This window comes from Oryctolagus cuniculus, chromosome 3 (assembly GCF_051225735.1).
Source record: "Oryctolagus cuniculus isolate XC-2025 breed Fujian yellow rabbit chromosome 3, ASM5122573v1, whole genome shotgun sequence".
NCBI lineage: Eukaryota > Metazoa > Chordata > Mammalia > Lagomorpha > Leporidae > Oryctolagus > Oryctolagus cuniculus.
The window spans coordinates 115,754,008-115,776,140 of record NC_142869.1 but is presented as its reverse complement, the minus strand read 5'-3'; the positions used below and the strand labels follow the sequence as shown (position 1 = coordinate 115,776,140).

At 43.0% G+C, this 22,133-nt stretch overlaps 1 protein-coding gene across 2 annotated transcripts in view; it reads left to right on the top strand.

Annotated features, from left to right (window-relative positions):
• The window catches only part of CCDC93 (CCC complex scaffolding subunit CCDC93), a 106,261-nt gene that overhangs the window by 28,954 nt on the left and 55,174 nt on the right, over positions 1–22,133 (top strand). The window contains exons 7-12 of one of the 2 annotated variants that reach the window (XM_089327985.1): positions 2,706–2,806; positions 3,417–3,434; positions 11,924–11,960; positions 14,692–14,784; positions 15,062–15,112; positions 15,935–16,021. In XM_089327985.1, coding sequence (XP_089184111.1) covers positions 2,706–2,806; positions 3,417–3,434; positions 11,924–11,960; positions 14,692–14,784; positions 15,062–15,112; positions 15,935–16,021 — 387 coding nt within the window. 2 annotated transcript variants of the gene reach the window in all.

The following is a 22,133-nucleotide window of genomic DNA, read 5'->3' as shown; positions in this document are numbered from 1 at the left end:
TTGTCTGCTGGTGTAGACTCAGCTGAGCTTCTCTCTTCAAAGGAAACCTGTGCCTGGGTGCTAGCCTCAGTGGGTATACTATTCGTCCGCTCCTCCACAAGGACCCCACAGAGGATCTGGGCAGCCCTCAATGCAAGCTCAGAATCTCCAGCAATGTCCCTTGCCAGGTAACCAGGGAGCCATGATGATGTGGAGCCTCCCACAGTTACTGCCCAAAGTCCCAGCTATACCCTGGGACTCCCACACAGCCTCAGTGTTTTCACAGTCCTGGCACACAAGCCTCCCACAGTCATGAGCACTCAGCCTCCTGTCTGTTTTCCCCACTGGACTCAGCAGGCTCCAGTTGGTTGATTGCTGGGTATGTCCAAAATGGTGCCTGCTCTCTATTGGCTGGTTGTAGGACTCTGTTGCAGGGTGATCAGGGAGAGAGAATGTGCCACCCTGTTTCTTTTTTCTCCTTTACTTTGGCAGGTACACTGCACCCCTCCCCCCCGACCAGGGCTCCAAGCTGGATTCCCTCTAGGCTCTTCCTGAAGCTTTCACCAGTGGCTTGAGCTGCTGCAATCTGGTCTCACCTCAGTCTCCAACACTGATGCAGAGACTCTTGGCTCCTGGGGTTCTGAGTTGTGTGTGTCCTTGCCCTCCATGTAGGTCCACTGTGTCCCTCCAATTTGCGTAGAGTTTCCTCTGCTGCTTTCTCCCTAACTCTTCCCAGAGACTGCGCTCTTCTCACTTTTTTAAAACTATCTTCCCCTAGACTGAAGCAGCAAACTCCCTCCCTTCTCCATCATCTTAGTACCCCCTTGTTATTTACTGTTGCCGGAGGAGTGAATAACAAGTTGCTGGACACATAAATCAGCAAAGTTTTTTTGTTTGTTTTGGTTCAGGTTGGTATCATAAACACCCTTCAGTCTTGTGATTTCACTTCTAAGTTATATGCTATCCACATTTATGCATTATTTATAATAAGAACTTGGAAATAATTTATGTGTATCTTGGTTGAAGGCTAAATAAAATAGGAAGCATTTGTATTAAGGATTATTACATTTAGTTAAAGAGAATATATTTTTGTGAAACTTTATTTCATGGAAATAGCTGTGCTTTACTGTTTTTTTTTTTTTTTTTTTTTTTTTTTTTTGACAGGCAGAGTGGACAGTGAGAGAGAGAGACAGAGAGAAAGGTCTTCCTTTGCCGTTGGTTCACCCTCCAATGGCCGCCGCGGCCGGCGCGCTGCGGCCGGCGCACCGCGCTGATCCGATGGCAGGAGCCAGGAGCCAGGTGCTTTTCCTGGTCTCTCATGGGGTGCAGGGCCCAAGCACCTGGGCCATCCTCCACTGCACTCCCTGGCCACAGCAGAGAGCTGGCCTGGAAGAGGGGCAACCGGGACAGAATCCGGCGCCCCGACCGGGACTAGAACCCGGTGTGCCGGCGCCGCTAGGCGGAGGATTAGCCTAGTGAGCCGCGGCGCCGGCCTTGTGCTTTACTGTTAAAGAAAAAAGAAAGCTGTCAGACAATGTTTAGAATATACTCTTTCATGTAATAAAAACCCCGTACACTATTTGTTTTTAAATGTATGCGTATTGCATACCTGTAGCATATATATACACCAGGCAAAGGTTTGGAAGAATGTACACTCATCAAACTGACAGAGACACCTCTGGAGAAAGATGGGGTGAGGACAGACTTCTTCTTTTTTTTTTTTTTTTTTCTTGACAGAGTTAGACAGTGAGAGACAGAAAGGTCTTCCTTCCATTGGTTCACTACCCAAACGGCTGCCATGGCCGGCGCACAGCACTGATCCAATGCCAGGAGCAAGGTGCTTCCTCCTGGTATCCCATGCGGGTGCAGGGCCCAAACACTTGGGCCATCCTCCACTGCATTCCCAGGCCACAGTAGAGAGCTGGCCTGAAAGAGGGGCAACCGGGACAGAAACAGTGCCCCAACTGGGACTAGAACCCAGAGTACTGGTGCTGCAGGCGGAGGATTAGCATAGTGAGCCGCGGCGCCTGCCGAGGACAGACTTCTTAAAATTCTGCCTCTCTCATAACATTTGAAACTGTTAACAGAAATATTTTCATGTATTATTTGTATTATTAAATTATAAAATTTAAAGCAAATTAATATGTAGAGAGCTAAATGAGAAGCTGAGAGTACCATATTACTCTGAAGTTGTTGTTAGACATTGATTACTTTTACTGGCCAGAAAGACAGTGGCTGTCCTCACCTGTGAAAATAACAGAGAAGGGACCACAGCCAACACTAACAGCACTGTCTTTTTGCAAGGTGGATACTCTGAACATTTACAAATTAATTGAACTTTTCAGTGAATGCCTATCATTTAATTTTAAAAAATTAAAAGCAAAGGAACCTTGACCTGTTGTTACTGAGCCCCCTTTCCACCATGTCAGGGCCTTTTCTTTTTCTATTTCTCAGCAAAGGCAGGTGTGCAGGTTTAAAGTCATCTCAGAAGCCCAGAGATTCAGGTCATGATCTCTCACCCTTAGCATTCAGACATCGGCTTCTGTGTCTTCAGTCCATGAAGGCAGCCACCCTGGCTGCCCTCTGTGCTCCTCCAGCATGTCCTGGCCACGTGGGCAGTTGATGGGGAGAAGGCGCACTCCCCCTCACCAGCTGGCAGCATTTAGCTGCTGGTTAAGGACAAGAATCTTCTCACACTCAGTAACCTGGTTGTCTTTTTCACTCAGGATGTTTACAAGCCCCGTCGGAAATACAAACGCCAACAGGGAGCAGAGGAGTTACTTGATGAAGAATCTCGAATCCATGCTACACTGTTGGAATATGGCAGGTAATAAGTTGGGCCCAAACTAGGTGTCTGTTTTATAAAAACACTTAAACGCTAATTTAAATTGCTTCTGTGGGATTGACTTGATTGGCTTCTACCTGATTGAGTTTACAGTTTTCAGCCATGAAATTTCCAACATCAGATTTCCTGTCTGGTGTGGAATCAGCTGTTGTCATATGACGTTGCAGTTCCTCTTTGGAAATGTATGTGTAGCTGTGCACCTGGCCCTGTCCTCCTTGGGCTATTTGGGTGGTTGGGACATTAGCAGAAGCTGGGGCCGATCTGCCTCTCATGACCCTTCTAACAAAAGTTAAAATCTTCAGGTAAACAAAAGAATGAAATCAGTTTCAACAGTTTTACTTTGTTAGAATTATAATTTTAGTTTCTTGTGAACATTAAGTCTTGATTAGAAAAATGAAGAATTTATAAGTAATTTTTGTCACATCTTAAAAACATACTTAGCTTAAAAGCATGTCTAGTTTAAACAAAACCAAAAATCTTATTTTATATCAAGCTTTTACATTAAAAAAATCACAAGAATGTGCTTCTCTCCATGGAATGTTTCAGTTGACAGCAGATATTAACTTTGGCTTTTGTGCATTTTCTACTTTAGGGTAACTGATCCCTTCATGTGAGTACCCCTTGTGCTTCCTTCCTTTGTGCTGGGGAAGGCTCTTGTGTGCTGCTCTATCTCACAGCCCCACCCTTGGTGGCTGGAACTAACTGCTCTGTTGTTAGCATCTCCCTGAGTGAGCATCTGATGTCTTCTCCTTCTACAGTACTGGGGAGAATCAGAAGGAAATTAGATTTTCATTATTGTAGCTTTCAAAGGAAAGGCAATTGCATTTTTCTTTTGGTGATAGAGTGGGGTCAAGTCTTTCCTTCCTAAGAATAAAAACTAGTCTGTTTCAAAGGAAATTGAATTAGTTCTGGCCCCTAGTTTGTGATGGCTGCCACTACAACTTACCAACTGCTGCCATGAATTGAATATCTCCTCTGAGTCACATACCACCAGGACAAGCTACCTAATTTACTGGGCCCAGTATAAATGAAAATACAAGGCCCCTTCTTAAGAATTATTAGTGACAGTTAATTACTAAGAATGTCAAGACATCAACAACAATCAAATGCAGAACTCTACTGAGTGTAGGACCCTGTGCAGCTGAACAGGTCACATGATCATGAAGCCAGCCTCAGGTACCATGGTGGTGTTGGGGGGTGGGGTCTTTTCCAAGCCCCATCCTCAAGTGGGCAGGGGAAGCTGGATAGCTCTGAATGTCAAATGTCCCATAGCCAGAGAGTACTTAGGGGAATGTTACAGGTTTTAATTTGTACTGTTCATGCCTCCATTTTTTCCATTTTCATGGAAAATCAAATGTTTCTGGAGATGAAAAGAGTTAGAGATGCAGTAAATTGCTAGCCTCACTGAGATCATGTTCATGGTATCTCAGGACTTTTTTTCGATCATTCTCAGTTTCAGTTGTATTGTTAAGTGATCATCACTTTCATCACATGAAGGCTGAGCAGCTTCAGAACATACCTGCCCCTCCTCGGGTGTGCCTGTTGCAGGTGGAGGCCACAATATAAAAAGACAGGTTTTGTTTGAAACTGTTTTCAAATTCTGCCTGTGAGAGAGGGCAGAGGGTCATAATACCAGTCTTTCTTCCAGCTTGTGGGGGTCATGCTAGTAGATATGACTGATGGTTTTAGCTTTTTGTTTGTTTTTGTTTTGTTTTGTCTTAGGAGAAGGGTTATTTTGTTCTCTTTGTGGCTTTTCTGACCAGGAGAGGGTGAGTTTGTGAGAGGTGGGACAGTGAATATTTAGGGTTTTCTGCTGGTTTATTTAGTTCATTCTCCTCTTTAAGAATAGTAATGATAGTGTTGAGTTGCCCAAGATCATAGAACTAATAAGAGGCTCAAACTGGGACTTGAATTCAGGTCTCATGAAGCATGTCATTATACTGTCTGCATTGTTTGAGTTTCTGGAGAGAGTGGATTTTTAGGCTCTTAGTTTTAGAAAGAAAGTCCTTGTCTTTGTTGTTTGATCTGAGATTAAATAAGAAGACAGTGGTTATTAAAACTGACAGAGCAAATTAGGTAAAACCTAAAGTCTCAACCAGTGTGTGTTTTGGGCCCTTCCCCTCCTTTCTGGCTGTCTGGCTCTTTCCTTTGTGCTCTGTTCAGTGTTCTCCACTGCATGGAGGTCTTTCCCACTAAATGAGGATTATGTAGTGATACATATGTAAAGAATTTTGAACAGTTTGTCCCAGGTAGAAAGCATTCGGGAAATGTTAACTATCAGCTGTTATTGTGGTTGTCTTTACTGTCATTATCATCAGCAATAGCAGCAGAATTTTCAGCTCTCAAATGCCTTTGAATATGACTTTAAGGTTCTAATTGGGGTTCCATCCTGAGCCTCCCCTTCCAGTTCTCCTTGTCCCTGTGTACACATGCAGGAGCACATGCATGAGAAGGCTCACCCCGTCTTCCTTCCCTCCTGAGTTCAGCAAGGCTGGCCCTCTGCCAGTTCTCTGTCCCCTCTCTCTCCTCATCGTGGTAGTTATTTATTCTGGAAGACTTTTGCTTCCCACCCCCATGGCATCACAGCTTTAGGAGTCTGCATTCCCCCATCTATTGTCAGCATCTGTTTTCCACTTCGTCTCACCTCTTGATGGGAAAGAGGGTTGTATTTTGACTTCTAGAGCAATAAAGTCTAAAAAATTTGTTTCTTTGAAGTCAGAGATCACTAACCAGGGTTAATGCCCTCTGCTGTGAGGTCAGCTTATTGATTCTCAGTTGCTTAATTAGAGCTGGATTTTTGAGTCCAGACAGCTGAAGGCCTTAAAGGCTAGCTATCTGCTAAAAACATGTTTGGATATATTTTTCTAAGTATTACGATTTGGAAAAACATGACTCATAGTTTTGAATTAACACTTAAACAGAATTGCAACCCTGTATCATTTTAATTTGGGTCCAATCTACTTTTAAAGGCTAACTTTAACACTTACCTATGCTATAAAACTGCTACTGTGGGTAAATGCATTTTATATGCTGTGTATATTACTTCAAATGGAATTTTGGAGCACATCCACTAGAATGCTGCTATTGGCCTATTCCACAGTAAATAGAGACTTAATTTTGAGTTGCCTTGAAGTTGTTCTGTAGTTTGGAAGGCGTATATTGTGTGTCTCTCAATCTGGTTGTGTCCCATGTGATGAAAAGCCTATGACATGTTCTTGGAGGTATTTAGTAAATTTGAGTGTAATGAACAGAGTTCACAGTCCTTGGTATTTAAATCTTTATGCCTCTGTTTTGTTCTGGATTCCACATAGTTAGATAATTGAATTTTTCCTGGGGCACTTGTTCTTAAAGGTTAGTTTTCTAGAACTGTGATTTCCAGTATGATAGACACTAGGTATACGTAGCTATTGAGCAATTGAAATGTGGCTGCTGTGGCCCTGAAACCAAGTTTTAATTGTTAAATTTAAATTTAAAAACGTGTACTTGATTTAGTTATTGTAAAATGTTTAAGTATGTTTGGAATAACTTGGGTATGTGAATCTTTTAATTAAAATATTATGTGCAGTTCTCATTGTATTTTGGAGTGTCCTCTTGTTGGAGATGTATATTCTTGATTTAAAGACTGAGTGCCTGGCCTAGGGTATGAGAAAGTGAACTGAATGAAGAGGGGGCTAGAGTGCTGTTGGTGCTGGCAGTACAGAGTTGGTGAGTCAGGCTACAAAAGGGGAAAGCAGAACACATCAGGGCATGGGGCATTGCATGTCAGAGCAGTATTGATACAGAAGTGAATGAAACTGGACGTAAAGGTTCATAGCAGCATTAAGCATAATAGCCAAAAAGTAGAAAGAGCCCTCAATTCAACTGATGAATTGATAAAACATGATTTTTCCGAAGCAGTAGGATAATTTTTTAGCTATAAAAAGGAATGCAGTCCTGATTTATGTCACAATATGGATGAACCTGGAAAATACGCTCAATAAAAGAAGCAGACACAAAAGACTGCATGGTGAACAATTTCACTTACATAAAATAGGCAAGCCCATAGAGCCAGAAAGTACATTAGTGGTAGCAAGGGGCTATGGAAAGGAGAGGGGAATTGGAACTAACTGCTAACTGCTAATAGCTCTGAAATTTCTCTCTTGAGGTGGTGGAGCTATTTTGGATTTAGATACTGGTGATGATTACACAACACACGTAATGAATACCTAAAAGCCACTAAAGCTTACACTTATGTTATAGCTCAGTTTTTAAAAATGTTAGAACCTAAAGTGTTCATCCTCCCTCCAGGAGCTCAACAGACGGGCTTGGAGGTTTGTGCATGACAAGTAATTAGTGTATACCAACCAATGAGTGCACTGGTCATATAAACACAGAAGCACAGAGTTGGAGGGCTTAACTTAGTTTTGCATGATCAGAAAGAGTCTCCCTGGGGCTGGCATTATGGCATAGAAAGTAAAGCTGCCACCTACGATGCTGGAATCCTGTAAGGGTACCAGTTTAAGTCTCAGATGCTCCGCCTCCAATCCAGCTCCTTGCTAATGCACTTAGGAAAGCAGAAGAAGATGGTCCAAGTGCTTGGGATGCTGCTATCTATGTGGGAGATTAGGATGAAGCTCCTGGCTCCTGGCTCCTGGCTTTGGCCTGGCTTAGCCCTTGCCATTGTGGCCATTTGGGGAGTGAACCGGCAGATGAAAGATCTCTCTGTGTCTCTGCCTCTTTTTCTATAACTCTGACTTTCAAATAAATAAGTTAATTAAAAAAAAAAAAGTCTTCACAGAGCCTGTATCTTTAAGGAGTAGATGGGATCTGGGATTGATTCACTCAAATTTAGTTGCTTACTTTCTGTCAAGGTCTCTGGGCCTTAGATAAGGGCAGTCTGCCCAAGGGTATGTCTTTTGCTAAGGGTCTGTACAGATAAAGGCATAGAAAAGGAAAGAATACTCCAGAAGCAGGGATGCTCTGGGAGTGGGAAACTTTGACAAGACCATGCATTGTTCCCTGGTTGAGAACACAGTGTCCTCCCACTAGTTTCAGCAGAAGGCATCGATTACAGGGATCGATAGAAACTGGAAACAGAGTTGGCTTCTGAACCCTACATTAGAACTGGGCCAAGGATGATGGCTTTGCTGCCACAATCAGGAAGCTAGCTAGCAGCTTAGGGAATTGGAAAGCTGATGGCTATAGCTGCTGATGAGGGAACCACACTGCTTCTGCCAAAATTGGGAAGCCCTTTCTGTAAAGCCAGGAAGCCACTGTGACAGCTGGTTGCCCTAGAGCCAGGCTGTTCCTACTTTGATTCCCCACAAACACAATGGATCCTTTGTGTCCTCCTTCTCTCCTCCCTTAACTGTTTCACATTCAAAACTGCAGCAAATGTATCTGATTGGTAGAAAGTAGCCCTCAGGAGCCTAGGTGCAAAGGAGTGTGAGGAATAGGGTCTTAATTTTCTACCCTCTGCAATATAGGTGGATGAATAGTGATTAAATAAATACACAGAATCTGCCATAAGGTCCTTTGTAAAATTTGTGTGGAGACCCAGAATTTAACCTTGAACTAAGTCTGCCACACTTTTAGGCCAGTGGATGTATGCCTAAGGGATGGGCACACTGCCCAGCAGTGACTTCTCGGTTTCTCCAGTTTCATGACAAGCTTTTACAAAGCCAGGCAATATTTCTTTTTTTTCTTCTTTTTTTATTTTATTTTATTTTATTTGAAAGTCAGAGTTACAGAGAGAGAGGAAGAAGTCTTCCATCTGCTGGTTCTCTCCCCAGATGTCTGCAATGGCTGGGGCTGGGCCAGGTTAAAGCCAAGAGACCAGAGCTTCTTCTGGATCTCCCAAAAGGTGGTACAGTCCCAAGCACTTTGGGCAGTCATCCATTGCTTACTCAGGTGCATTAGCAGGGAGTTGTATCAGAAGTGGAGCAGCCAGGACTCGAATTGGTGCCCATATGGGATGCCAGTCTGTAGGCGGTGCTTAACCATCTATGCCACAACACCATCCCCCAGGCAATACTTTTGAGTCATTGAGTTTTGCAGTTTTTCACTTATGTGTAGTGTATCACTCAGCGAACATTGGAAATACAAAATGGACACTATGAGAAACAGTGACTTGATCAGCTCTTGTCCTGACGGTTGATGTACAATGTAATACTTTATCCATTTTAGTATTTTTTTTTTGTTCTAGTACCATTGGTTGAACTCTGTCATTAATATACAATTATTCTTAGGTGTTTAAATTTTAACTGAAAAGTGATCCCTGTTAGGAATTTGGAAAACATTATGCTGAGTGAAATAAGCCAATCCCAAAGGGACAAATACCACTTGTTCTCCCTGATAGGTGACAACTAACTGAACACCAAAAAGGAAACCTGTTAAAGTGAAATGAACACTAGGAGAAACGGTGACTTGATCAGCCCACACCCTGACTGTTGATGAGCAACTTAATATGTTATCCCTCTTAGTATTTTTTTGTTTGTTCTACTTAATACTTTTGGTTGAATACTGTAATCAATACACAATTCTTCTTAAGTGCTGAAACTTAACTGAAAAGTGATTGCTGTTAAATGCAAGAGTGGGAATAAGAGAGGGAAGAGATGTGCAATTCGGTACATGCTCAAGCTGACTTACCTCAAACGGTAGAGTTAGAAACATACCAGGGGATTCCAATTCAATCCCATCAAGGTGGCATGTACCAATGCCATCTCACTAGTCCCAGTGATCAATTTCTGTTCACAATTGATCATAATGATAGGACTAAGAACCAAAGGGATCACATAAACAAGAATAGTGTCTGCAAATACTAGCTGGTAGAATAAAAAAGGGAGAGAATGATCCAACATGGGAAGTGAGATACACAGCAGACCCATAGAATGGCCGATGTCCTAAACAGCACTGTGGCCTCAGAATCAGCCCTTAAGGCATGCGGATCCAGCTGAAAAGCCCATGAGAGTATTTTAGGCATGGAAAGCCAAGACACTCTGGCAAAAAAAAAAAAAAAAAAAAAAAACAACAAAACAAAACCTAAACGAAAGATCTCTGTGAGTGAGATCCCAGTGGAAAGAACAGGTCATCAAAGAAGGAGGTACTTTCTCTGAAGGGAGGAGAGAACTTCCACTTTGACCATGGCCTTGTCTAAATATACGATCAGAGTCGGTGAACTCAGGGGGCTTTTATAGCCTTGGCAGCTCATGACAAGAGCCTAGGGTGATTACTGATGCCATAAACAAGAGTGTCAATTTGTTAAGTCAACAACAGGAGTCACTGTGCATGTAGTATCCTCATGTAGGATCTTTGTCCTTAATGTGCTGTACATTGAGATTTAATGCTATAACTAGTACTCAAACAGTATTTTTCACTTTATCTTTCTGTGTGGGAGCAAACTGTTGAAATCTTTACTTAATGTATGCTAAACTGATCTTCTGTATATAAAGAGAATCGAAAATGAATCTTGATGTGAATGGAAGGGGAGAGGGAGTGGGAAAGGGGAGGGTTGGGGGTGGGAGAGACGTTATGGGGGGGGGGAAGCCATTGTAACCCATAAGCTGTACTTTGGAAATTTATATTCATTAAATAAAAGTAAAAAATAAAAAGAATTATTGCCCTCACGGGCACCGCGGCTCACTAGGCTAATCCTCCGCCTTGTGGCGCCGGCACACCGGGTTCTAGTCCCGGTCGGGGCGCCGGATTCTGTCCTGGTTGCCCCTCTTCCAGGCCAGCTCTCTGCTGTGACCAGGGAGTGCAGTGGAGGATGGTCCAAGTGCTTGGGCCCTGCACCCCATGGGAGACCAGGAGAAGCACCTGGCTCCTGCCATCGGATCAGCGCGGTGCGCCGGCCACAGCACACCGGCCGCGGTGGCCATTGGAGGTGAACCAACGGCAAAGGAAGACCTTTCTCTCTGTCTCTCTCTCTCACTGTCCACTCTGCCTGTAAAAAAAAAAAAAAAACAAGGATTTATTGCCCTCAAGGAGAAGGATACTGACCAACAACCAGACAGTTGAACCTAATTACCATCTGGTAAACAAGAGGAACAAGATGCAGAGATGGACAGCCCAGGGCCACACATGTGTGCTTCAGAGAGGAGGCAGCTTTAGAGCTGGGAGGCAGGGGGTGTGGGGGTGGGCTGCTCAGTGTGTGCAAAGTGCTCTATTCATTCAGGGAAGTAAGTCTGTAAGTTGAGCTGCTATAGATGAGGCTAAATAGCTGCTGAGCAAGACCATAGTAGAGAAGTCTTAACGAAGCTGCTGTGGAAGAAGTCCTGCCTTCTTTGGAGGGAGAGGCTATATTGATAAATGCAGATCAGGCCAGTGAGAAGTTGGATAAGGAATGAACAAGAAGAGTGGGAGGGGAGTGAGGCCAGAGGCCCCAGAGCCGTGGAGGCAGCACACTGCCCCAGCAGTAAGGCACTGTGTGAGCTGGAACACAGCGAAGCCCTTCATTTGTTTTTCTTAAAGGGTTGCATATAATATTATTTCCTTACAAACCACTTGAAGGTATGTGAAGCTGCATGTATTGCATTATGCTTTTTGTTTTAGGCTGAATGGTTTTTGTATTGTTTACTTACTTTTTATTAAAGCATAAATTAATTTGAGCCAGAAAATAAGCTAATTTAAACTTAAGTGTGTTTGTGTGTTTCTTTGAAGTTCAGGTTGCTTGTAATAAGTGTGCAAAATTATTGACATCATGCTTGGGTTGTGTTTGAGAATAAAAATTGTGCTGGACTCAAAATTATTAAAATGGCCACTAGAGAGCATGTTCTGCTTGAGCAAACATTTTCACATTTGTTTATGCCAGTATTTTTAAGGCTCTTAACTGTGGCTTTAGAATACAGTTCCTGGTTCAAAGAAGTAATGATTACACTTAAGGAAAATGTTCTACTCTATACTATCTGAGGTTCATATAGCAAATGGAATGGCTAGCCATTTAGTTGGAAAAACAATGGATTATGTGTGTGGTTAGGCACTTGTAACATTTTCTCTAATCACCAGGTAGCCTAAATTGTCTTTGGTAACTTTTGTAGAAAAATCCAACCAAAATTCATTGATTGAATTTATTGTGGTTTTTGAAGATGATTGAATTTTCCTTTTTTTTGTGTCCTGCAGGAGATATGGATTTAGCCGCCAAAGCAAAACAGAGAAGGTAAGAAAAGCATAGATAATGGGAGAGAATACTTGAAAGATGGGAGCAAACTTTCCCCATGTCTACATTGTTGGACCTTGACAAGCTGGGCAGCAACTCCCTTGGAAGCCCAGGGGGAGTGGGATGTCAGGCTTGACGCTGACCAGGCCCTGGTCGCTGGGCAAGCCTGTGTGAGAGGGATGCGTGCCAGGTCCCTGCATCTCCATCCAGCTGCCTCTGCAGACTGGGAGCCAAAGTGGCAACTCATTTTGGGGCAAGACGTAAATGGTCACTCAAAGTCATGCCACCAGGATCTGCTGAGGCCACCTCGTAGTTCAGAAAGTGTGAAGGTTAAGTCCACTCTTAGGGCTCACAGAGCATGCCTAATCTGGTGGAAGAGACTGTAGACAGTGTGTGCCCAGGTTGCTAGGCAACAAGATAGAACACAGTTGTTTCTTACAGGCCTGTGTGCTGAGTGTGGAAGAACCAGGTGAGTCAGGATGAGGTTCTCTAACATCACAAAGGAGTTTGAGTTCTGTTAATTTTTGTGTTTGTTGATCTTAATTGTTGGCAGTAGGGTAGACACATAAATCTTAGAGTGCCAGACCTTTACTATGTTCCAGGACTTTGATTAAGGGTTCTACATATATTTTTCACTTATTCCCCTAACAGTTCTATGTGAAGTGTACTTATTCCTGCTTTTCAGGTCAGAAAACTGATGATCGAAGAGTCTCAGTGATTTGTCTAAGGTCACATAGCCCTAAAGAGTCATAATAAGAATCTGAATCCACTTCGTCCTGACTGCAAAGTCTGTGCTCATAACCCCTCATTCTAAACAGTCCAGTTCCAGCTACAGTGGTCATTGGTCTCTTAAGAAATAGAGTCTTGCAGCTTAAGATCTGTTCATAATTGCTTCTCTCACTCCCACCCGACCCCCAGATTTCCTTAAACAGGACACCTTCCTGCTGTTCTCTGCTCCCTTCTGCTTTTCCTGCTACACAGCCTTCCTCTGCTTCCTGTGGTGATTGTCTCCATCTTTGGTGGCCAACCAGGGTGACCACAGTCATGTTCTAAAGCTGAACTGACTAGTTTTAGATCCTCATTCCTCTCCTTGATTTAATTGTTGTATTCTGCTTCACAGCATCTATTAAATAGGGGCATTCATTGTACCTACTTCACAGCATTTTTATGAAAACCAAAATGTAAATGATTTAGAATTAGCAAACACAATGTAAACATTTAATAAGAGTTACTATCATTACTAGTTCATTGGCAATTAGTCACACACTGATTATGATATCTTCTTTTTTGGTTTGCTCATTTTTTTCAGATTTGTATTATCATTCAACTACATAATCATTTCCTCTGGAGCAGGGTATTTTCTAGATTTGAGTATGTCACGTGTCATCTGGTTTATAGTAAGAGTTTGATATATACATTTAATTTGATACGTAATTTGTCTGAAGATAATGTGTATGTGACTGCATTCTGAAATAAGGTATTTGGATTATGGCTGGAAAATCATGAGATGTTCATGAGATAGTATTCCAGTTGGGTTTGTCTTGTCATTCTCATGTCCGATGGCACATTTGAATTGAAAGGCTTATCCCCTGTAGCCATGTCTAGGCAGTTAAGGACTGAGGATGTTCTCATGGGCAATGGGAGACTGGTTATAAAAAAGTATCCTAGAGTTGGGATGATTCAAAAAGGGCACCTGAGAGTAAAGACAGAGTTTGGAATGCCCACATCCCATGTCAGAGTACCTGAATTTAAATCCCAGTTCTGCTTCTGATTCCAACTTCCTGCTAATTCATATCCTGGGAAGCCTCAGATGATGGCTCAAGTACTTGGGTCCCTGCCTCCTATGTAAGAGACCCAGGTTGGGTTCACAGCTCTTGACTTTAGTCTGATCCAGTCTTGACTGTTGCAGGCATTTGGGGAGTGAATCAGTGGATGAGGAGTTATCTCTCCCTTTTCCCCATGGCTGCATGCATGTGTCTGTCTGTTGTTGTGTCTTTAGATGCATGTTTGTCTCTCTGCCTTTCAGTTAAACAAAAATTATTTTTAAAAACTCTAGACTTTCAACCTGTGTTTGAGGAAGACTAATCTGCATGAATGGTGTGGTACATTTAGAACCTGAAGTTGGTTCCAGGCATGCATCTTGATCACCAGATGAAGCAGTTTACATTTTTATTCTTCAGACCTGTGGTTTTCAAGCTTTTTTCCTTATCACTCTCAGCAGTAAAAATTTTGTTTTCCATGATGATTCAGTATATACATCCCGAAAACAAAGATTTCACTAAGCAGTAACTAACCTTTTACTACCTACAAAGCACTTTGTCATGTTCTGTTCTTTTATTTATATAGACACTAGTCATACTTGCTAAAATGCTTTTATGCCCCACTAATGCGTCTTGGCTGGCAGTTTGAAGAAATACTCCCCTAGCAGTGATCTGCTCTTGAAAGTGTTAAAGCAGAGGAAAGGCCCTCTTAGAACATGAGGATAAGTTTGGCAAACGATACTGTTGATTTAATCGGTGAGCAGTTTGGAAATGGATGCAGGCATTCACCAGTGAGAGGATGGACCAGCTCGAGGCTCAGGCCTCCAAATGGTCCAATCTCTTTTGGGCTGGTGCAACTCCAGCTGTGTGTTTGTGTGTTTTCATTCACAATTGTGCCTCATTGTATGTGGTTCTTTCTGTCCTGAGGCTCTTACTTCAATGCTAAGCTGTTTTCACATCTTCCTTTCCAGGCAGAGGACAAGAAACCCACACTTCCTGCAAGTCTGTCAGCTACAGAGAAAGCAGATGCCCATGAGGAGGATGAGCTTCGAGCAGCTGAAGAGGTGCATGGTCGATAGAGGCTATCTGAGGTTTCCGTTTAAGTCATTTGGTGGTTGAGGGGGAAGAGGGGATTTGACTCTCATCCACAGAACCAGCGCCTCCCATAGCTGGCTGCTTTGAGCTGGCCTTTCACACCTTCCAATTTCTTTTCATAACCTATGGTAAAATGACATCAAGGGAAATTAACCCTTGGATTTCACCCCTGAGGTCCTTGTATGCACACTGCTCCAGTGCTGTGGTCAGAATGCTCACTGCTGCCTCTCCCTATTCCTCTTTCAGCAGCGTATCCAGTCACTGATGACCACAATGACTGCCATGGCAAATGAAGAGGTGAGAGAGCAGCCCCTGGGGAGGGGAAGGGGAGGGTCTTGACACCAGCACCACCTGGCTCTGCTCTCAGGGAGCCTCCTACCAGAAGGCCCACATTCTGCAGCCTGCTCTGTGCTCAGCACTTGGTGCTCCTGCTCCTCAGGGTCTTCCTCCAGGAAGCTTTTGAAAGTATATGGTATTGCTGTCCATGGGGACTTCTAGGAGCAAGGCCTTCCTTTTGAGATGGCTTCTAGTCCTTCTGCGGAAGAGCCAGGATCAGTCCTGCCTCTAGAACCACGTTATACTCTATGCCAAAGGAGCCTGTGTCTCCTGCTTCCTTTCCACACCATCTAGGTGGAAAGTGGAATACTGTGTTTGTGGTTGCTCATTCCACAGCTCAAGGCCTGTACAGTGGTTTAGCCACCTGTGGTGAAGGGATTGTTCCTTTTGAAGCTAGCAAAGGCCCAGGCAATCAAGAGATATGTTAGAGGTTCCTGGATTCCTGACTGTCTCTCTTTTGCTCTTTTATCCCTCTGTGGGCTCTCCTTAGTGACACTTAAGAGGAGAGTCCTAGAGGTGGGGCCCTGACAATGAAGAATGGTTTGCCAGGAACTGGCAGGCTTTGGGAGCATCTAGCACAGTCAGGGGAGTGACTTGGAAGGGAGCAGGTTAAGGCATTTGTCCTAAGGCTTGTTTCTCCCTTGTCAGTGAAAATGTGGGCAGAGGCCAAATACTGTTTTTCCCTGAGAATGTTGTCCATTTTGTGATAAAGCTCAGCGTGTTCAGCTTTTCTAGTTCTGTGAAAGACAAGGCCTTAAGAAGGTACTTTCCATGTCACTGCAGAGCCGTCTCACCGCAAGCTCCGTGGGCCAGATTGTGGGCCTCTGCTCTGCCGAGATCAAGCAGATTGTGTCTGAGTATGCGGAGAAGGTAGGTACCCCCTTACACCAGTCTGTGCCTCAAGGAATGCCCTGAGGCTTTGTTCTCTTACTGCTTACCCTCTTCCTCTAGTAGTGATGGGACTGCTTATAATTCATCAGCCATGTAAGTCAACAGCATATGCACTGGCTACCACACAGAGACAGAAGCAGTTATCACATTTGATACTTTGATGCCTGAGGTGTTGCACAGGCATTTTTCCTTCTCTCAGGCTTATAACTCAGGCTGTCTTCCGCAATTGGACTGAGGAATGGAGTTCTTTGCCACTTAGGCAGTAAACCCCATAACTCAGCCAAGCCTAACGCAGAATTTTTTATTCTACTTTATTAAAAGAGTGTAGAAGGAACAAAAGTCTGAAAATCATATTTCAGCATTAGATTTTTTTCCCCGTCCATCCTAAGATAGGCAAGAGGACCTTGAATATTTCCAGGAGGCAGTGATTAATCATTTTGTATGTAACGGATTCCAGTCTGGCTGAGATGTACTACCAGTTAAATCAGATTTACAGGGCATTGTTTCACATCCCTCTTTCCCCAGCTGTACTCAGTCTGCTCCCTTAAAATGTGATGTCTGTGGAAGCTTCCAGCTTTACTGTTCTCAGAAGCCTTGATGACAGATTAGTTCTGCCCTGACTGTCTGTGCAGTATTGTGAAATGATTGCAGGAGTGCCACAGTCAGGGAGAGAATGACACCTGGAATCCGGAGGGGGTGATCTGCAAACACAGCAGGTTGCCACCCCCCACTACTCCAGGGTCTCCTGTCCTCATACATATCTAGGGGTTCCTTTATCTCCCCTCCATCACCACCACTTCCCTGGGAAATATTTCTCAGCATGCAGCATGGGCTCTCAAATTCACACATCTCACGGAATCCAAAGGGCCCACTCTTCCCATTTACCACCTGAGAATGGTGACACTAATCAAAATAGCATTTGAGGGTTGAGCAGAAAAGAAATTGAGTTATTCTAAAAGTGCAAGTAAACTGGAAAGACTTGAAAATGCAGTTGTGGGAAGACAGATTAATTTACTGCTTGGAAAAGACAGAGTCTTGGTTCTCTACAGCGCACACACCTGAATGGCAAAGCATGTGCATCTGTCCCAGCCCTTACGTTGCCACACAGTGCTGCTGAATCCACTTGTTCGAAAAAAGATGACCCTGGGTATGCACTGCCGTTTTTACAGGGTCTCTGTGTTTTGTTTTGTTTTGTTTTGTTTTGTTTTTCCAGGCTTGCCCATTGTAAACAGATAGAAACTTAGATTATTCAACAAAGAGGTACCCTGAATAAGAGGGCAAACCAGCCCCCACCCAGCCTGGGAGTCCTGATACTGCATTCTGCATGTCCCCCTTCGATGGCTTTGTCTCTTTAGCTCATGAGCTTTCCCTTTATCATCCCTTCATACTGACCTCCACCCAATTCTGATGGCTACAGTGTGGAGCCTAATCTGGACTAGTATCCACCCCCATTCCATTCTTCCAGAAAAGAGTGAAATTAGAATCTTAACAGGAAGTAAGGCCAAGCCTCTTTCCAAAGACATGTATAGTTTAACTTCTCATGGAGAATTTCAGGTCTGTCATTCAGTGCTTGATTGTCTGGGTTGTTTTCATTGAGTAAATTATGTAGTGTTAAAGTTGGTGGCTTAAAATTAAACTATCTTTAAATTCATTTCTACATAACAGTTATAGTATACTCACATATTATCTTAAAGTCTATCCCCAGATATTTATAGTTGCAAACCTAATAGTTGCCTAAAAGAAGTAGGCCAGTGCAAGGGTTAGACCCACAACTTTTGGAGTTGTCTCTTAGTTGACATCTATCTCCTCTGCTCCCTAGCTCTGTGATCATGCTGGTTATTTAATCTGTCTTTGCTCTGGTATCCTTATTACAAAGTGGGGATAATATTACTTTACTGGCAGGGCGTTAAAAAAACTAAGATATGGCCAAAATGCCTCAAAAAGTGCCTGGCACATTATAGCTCTTTAGCCTTTATTTGTATTTTGATAGTTGGCATTTTTTAGTTGGCTTTTTTGGGTCACATCACATCCTAAACTTTTTCCATATTTCAGGCCTTCATATTTATATTAATATCTTTGTGTTAAACAGTGTGATTCATTAAACATTTCCATAGTAAACTTTTAAGCCATTTCTAACTATTTGCCATTGTAGATAATATTATAAAATCTTAGCAGATAATTTCTGGTGGAAGGTTTCCTAGGAGTGTGATATCTGGACTATAACTTCTCTGTATTGCTTTCCAGATAAGTTATAATTATATAAAATACTATCAGTGAGGTGGTCATTTGCACAGTAGCTAAAGTGCCACTTGGGTTGCCTGCATCCCATATTGGAGTGCTTAGGTTTGCTTCTGAGCCCCACTCGTGTTTCCAATTTCCTACTAATGCATGTCCTGGGAGGCAGCAGGTGATGGCTCAAGTAATTGGGTCCCTGCCATCCACATGGGAGACTCGGATTGAGTTCTCAGTTCTGGCTTCACCCTGGCACAACTATGGGCTCTGCTGTTGTGGGCTTCTGGGGAGTAAACTAGCGTGTGGGAGGTCTCCATGTGTGTGTGTGTGCATGTGTACACATACACACACACATGTGCATCTTTCAAATAAAATAATGCTATTAGTGGTGAAAGAGCTTCTAGCATGGCCCAAAATTTCAAGCTTTGATTGTTATCTAATTTACTGCTGTAGTGACTATACCTGTTTGGACTGTACCTCTTTAGACCACTGAGAGGATTAAAGATAATTCCATTTTTCTGTTTACTCCATTTTCTCCTGGGATTTCTCTGTTACAGACTTTACTCTTATACTTCAGACATGTGATTATTTTTTCTTGTAAATCAAGCCAACATTCTGTATTTAGATATTTTCCACTGAGATGCCAGGATTTCTTGGGTAGTTCATTTTTTTTTTCATTACATGTAAAAGATTTGTATCTAAGTTGGTCCATCTTTTTTTCTTTCTTATTGTTTTCATATGAGAATTTCATTGTTTTTCCATGGTCTGATCAAGTAGTCCATTATATTTCAGCTATTTTTTATTAATATTTAATTATTTAGCCTATATAGAGTTCATTTTTATTCAGTCTGAAGTGTGAGTCTTATCAGTTTTCAGTTTTCTCATTCCTGTTGCCACTTATCAAATAACTTATACTCATTTTGAGATGCTTTCTTATGATTTAAACTGCATATGGACTCATTGTTTATTGGTTTATGCTTCCATTTCTGTGTAAAACTTTCATGATAAAATCATTTTACTGTTTTTGTTATTTTCTTGATTTTGTTTGCTTGTTCCTGTTTTCTATGTGCCCTCCAGCCGAAAACCTAGTTGTGTACCCTGGGGAATGCACCTGTAGTTGAACAGCTTGGCTTTGTTGCTGGTTGTGGTGAGGGTGAGCACAAAGCCAGAGGAATTGGCAGACCCTCTCAGGAAAAGGTTCCTAGGAAGGACTTGGATTTGGATTTGGATTTGGTGACACTGAGGAGGGTTCAAGAAAGTGGGGCTCTGCTCTGTATTGGATGTGTGAGGAGGGTTGAGTCTGTGAATGGATACCTTAATCTTATCTATAAGACATGGCAGGGAGGGGACAGTGGGAATGAATCAGGGCTAAAGTTTGTGTGTATAATAGTGAGTATAGGGAATGTTTGGTGTTTTCTATGATTTGGACAATGTGGTTTTGTCCATGTTTAGACATGATTACAGAGTGGTCATATTTTTACCTTGATCCTTGGTCACAGTCAGATACAGGTAAACTTACCTGGCATTGATATTTTTTGAAATCTCTTTAGACTTAACACCAAGGCCTAATTATGGATGCAGGCCAGCTCCCAGCTCATTAGGGCCTTCTACCAGGTGAGCTCTCAGATAACAGGGGCTATTTTTCTCATCTTCAGTTTGCTTGTCTGGTTGTCTATTGCTTTGTAGCAATATTACTGCAAATGTAGTGGCTCAAATGATGCCTATGTATTATCTGATAGTTTCTTTGGGTAAGCAGTTGTGCACAATTTGGCAGGGTCTTTTCAGACTCTCACAGGCTGAAATCAAGTACTAGCTGAAGGGCTGGCATTGTGGCACACAGCAGGTTAAGCAGTAGCCTGCAGTATCTCATATGGGCTCTGGTTCAAGTCCCATCTGCTCCATTTCCAATCCAGCTCCCAGTTAATGTGCCTGGGAAAGCAGTGGAAGATGGCCCAAATGCTTGGGCCCCTACCACCCACATGGGAGACCTAAATGGAGTTCCAGTCTCCTGGCTTCTGCTTTGCCCAGCCCTCACCATTGGGGCCATCTGGGGAGTGAACCAGTGTTTGGAAGATCTCTGTCTTTCTTTTCTAACTTTCAAATATAGAAATAAATCTTTATAGAACAATGATACTTGCAGGGCCAGCGCTGTGGCGGAGTAGGTTAATCTTCTGCATGCCGCACCAGCATCCCACATGGGCATAGATTCTAGTGCTGGCTGCTGCTCTTCCAATGAAGCTCTCCTATGGCCTGGGAAAGCAGCAGAAGATGGCCCAAACTCTTGAGCCCCTGCACCCACGTGGGAGACACGGAGGAGGCTTCTGGCTCCTGGCTTTGGGTTGGCTCAGCTCTGGTCATTGTGGCCATTTGGGGAGTTAACCAGTTCTCTGTAACTCTACCTCTTAAATAATTAAATCTTAAAAAAAAAAAAAAAAAAAGATACTGGCTAAAGCTGCAACCTCATTATTCTAAGACTATACTGGGAAAGAATCCATTTGCAGGCTTCCATGGTTGTTGACAACATATTCCTTGTGACCTATTGACTGAACTCACCAGTCCTTGCTGGCTACCAGCTGGATCTTGCTTTGAGTTCCTTGCCACATAGGCCTCTCTGCTATTGCCAGTTATTTCATCAGAGCTAGCAAGGGAAAGTGTCCCTTGCAGGGCAGACATTCTGGTCTTACATAATTACCTACATGTAATCACATACATCCCATCACTTTTGCTGTTTTCTTTTGGTTAGAATGAACTCACAGGTCCTGTCTACACTAGGGAAAGGAGTTCTCCAAGGCAGATGTGAACAACAGGAAGCAGGGATCATGGTGCCATTGTAGGGTTGTCTACCACATTTTTCTTTTGTCTAAAATTGATGGTGTTAGTAATAAAATCCTTAGAAGTTTAGGTGGAGTTGAGGGGATGCCTCAAAGGGAAGCTGTTGGTGGTATTAGAGAAGAGCCCAAGTTAGACTGAGATCAGGACCTATTTCTGCTTAGTGAAGAAAAAGGACAAGATAATTTTTGTAGCATCAAGTGTGAAAATGATTTTGTGACCAAAGAATAAATTGTACAGCCTTCCTGGTGCAAGTATTTGGAAAGTCAACAGGCCTTTGGATATAAAAATGAGGTAAAAAACATGTGCAGCCTTCTCTTTCATTTGTAAATTTCACAAGTCCTTCTAACAGTATAACATGATAAATAATCCATGTGTCTCAAAGCAAGCCTTTGAGATACGTAACTCAATTTAATATGGTTCCTGTGAAGCAGCAGGGAAGAGGAATGTGAAGAAGATTCCCGATGCATAATTCATGAGTGTCCATAGGCTCTGGGCCAAGTAGCTCCATCTCCCTTTGTTTCCGAAGGGTAGCACCCTTCCCAGAATGTGCCAGATGAGGCACCGGTGTGCTTTTTGTTGTTGATGTCTAGTATTCTCACTGCATCATTGCTTTCATTTTTATAGGGATGAAGAATCTATTACTGTGATTTGCAGAAAACTAAAAAGCCTGAATGCATGAAAAATACTTCCATCCTTTTGTCACCTAAGCCTCTTTAGGAGCCAGAGGGACGCTGAGCCAGGGAAGGTACAAGGTCCCTAGAAGGGGAGGGAGGGTCTGCCCCAAGTGTCGTATACGAGCATTTTGGACACTTTAATACTTAGTCTGTTGGTTAAATCGCTTGGCTGACATCTCCTTCAGAAAGGATCTTAGGACATTTTGTAGATCTGGAGGCACAGATCTGTCTTGAGGAATCGGAGTGCCTTCTCTGTGCAGGTACTGTGTAAAGCGGGATGATCTCATTCAGTTCTCAGAACAGTGTGCTGCCCCCTTGCTTGTGGTCTTCTGCTTCCCTCTGTCATTATCGAC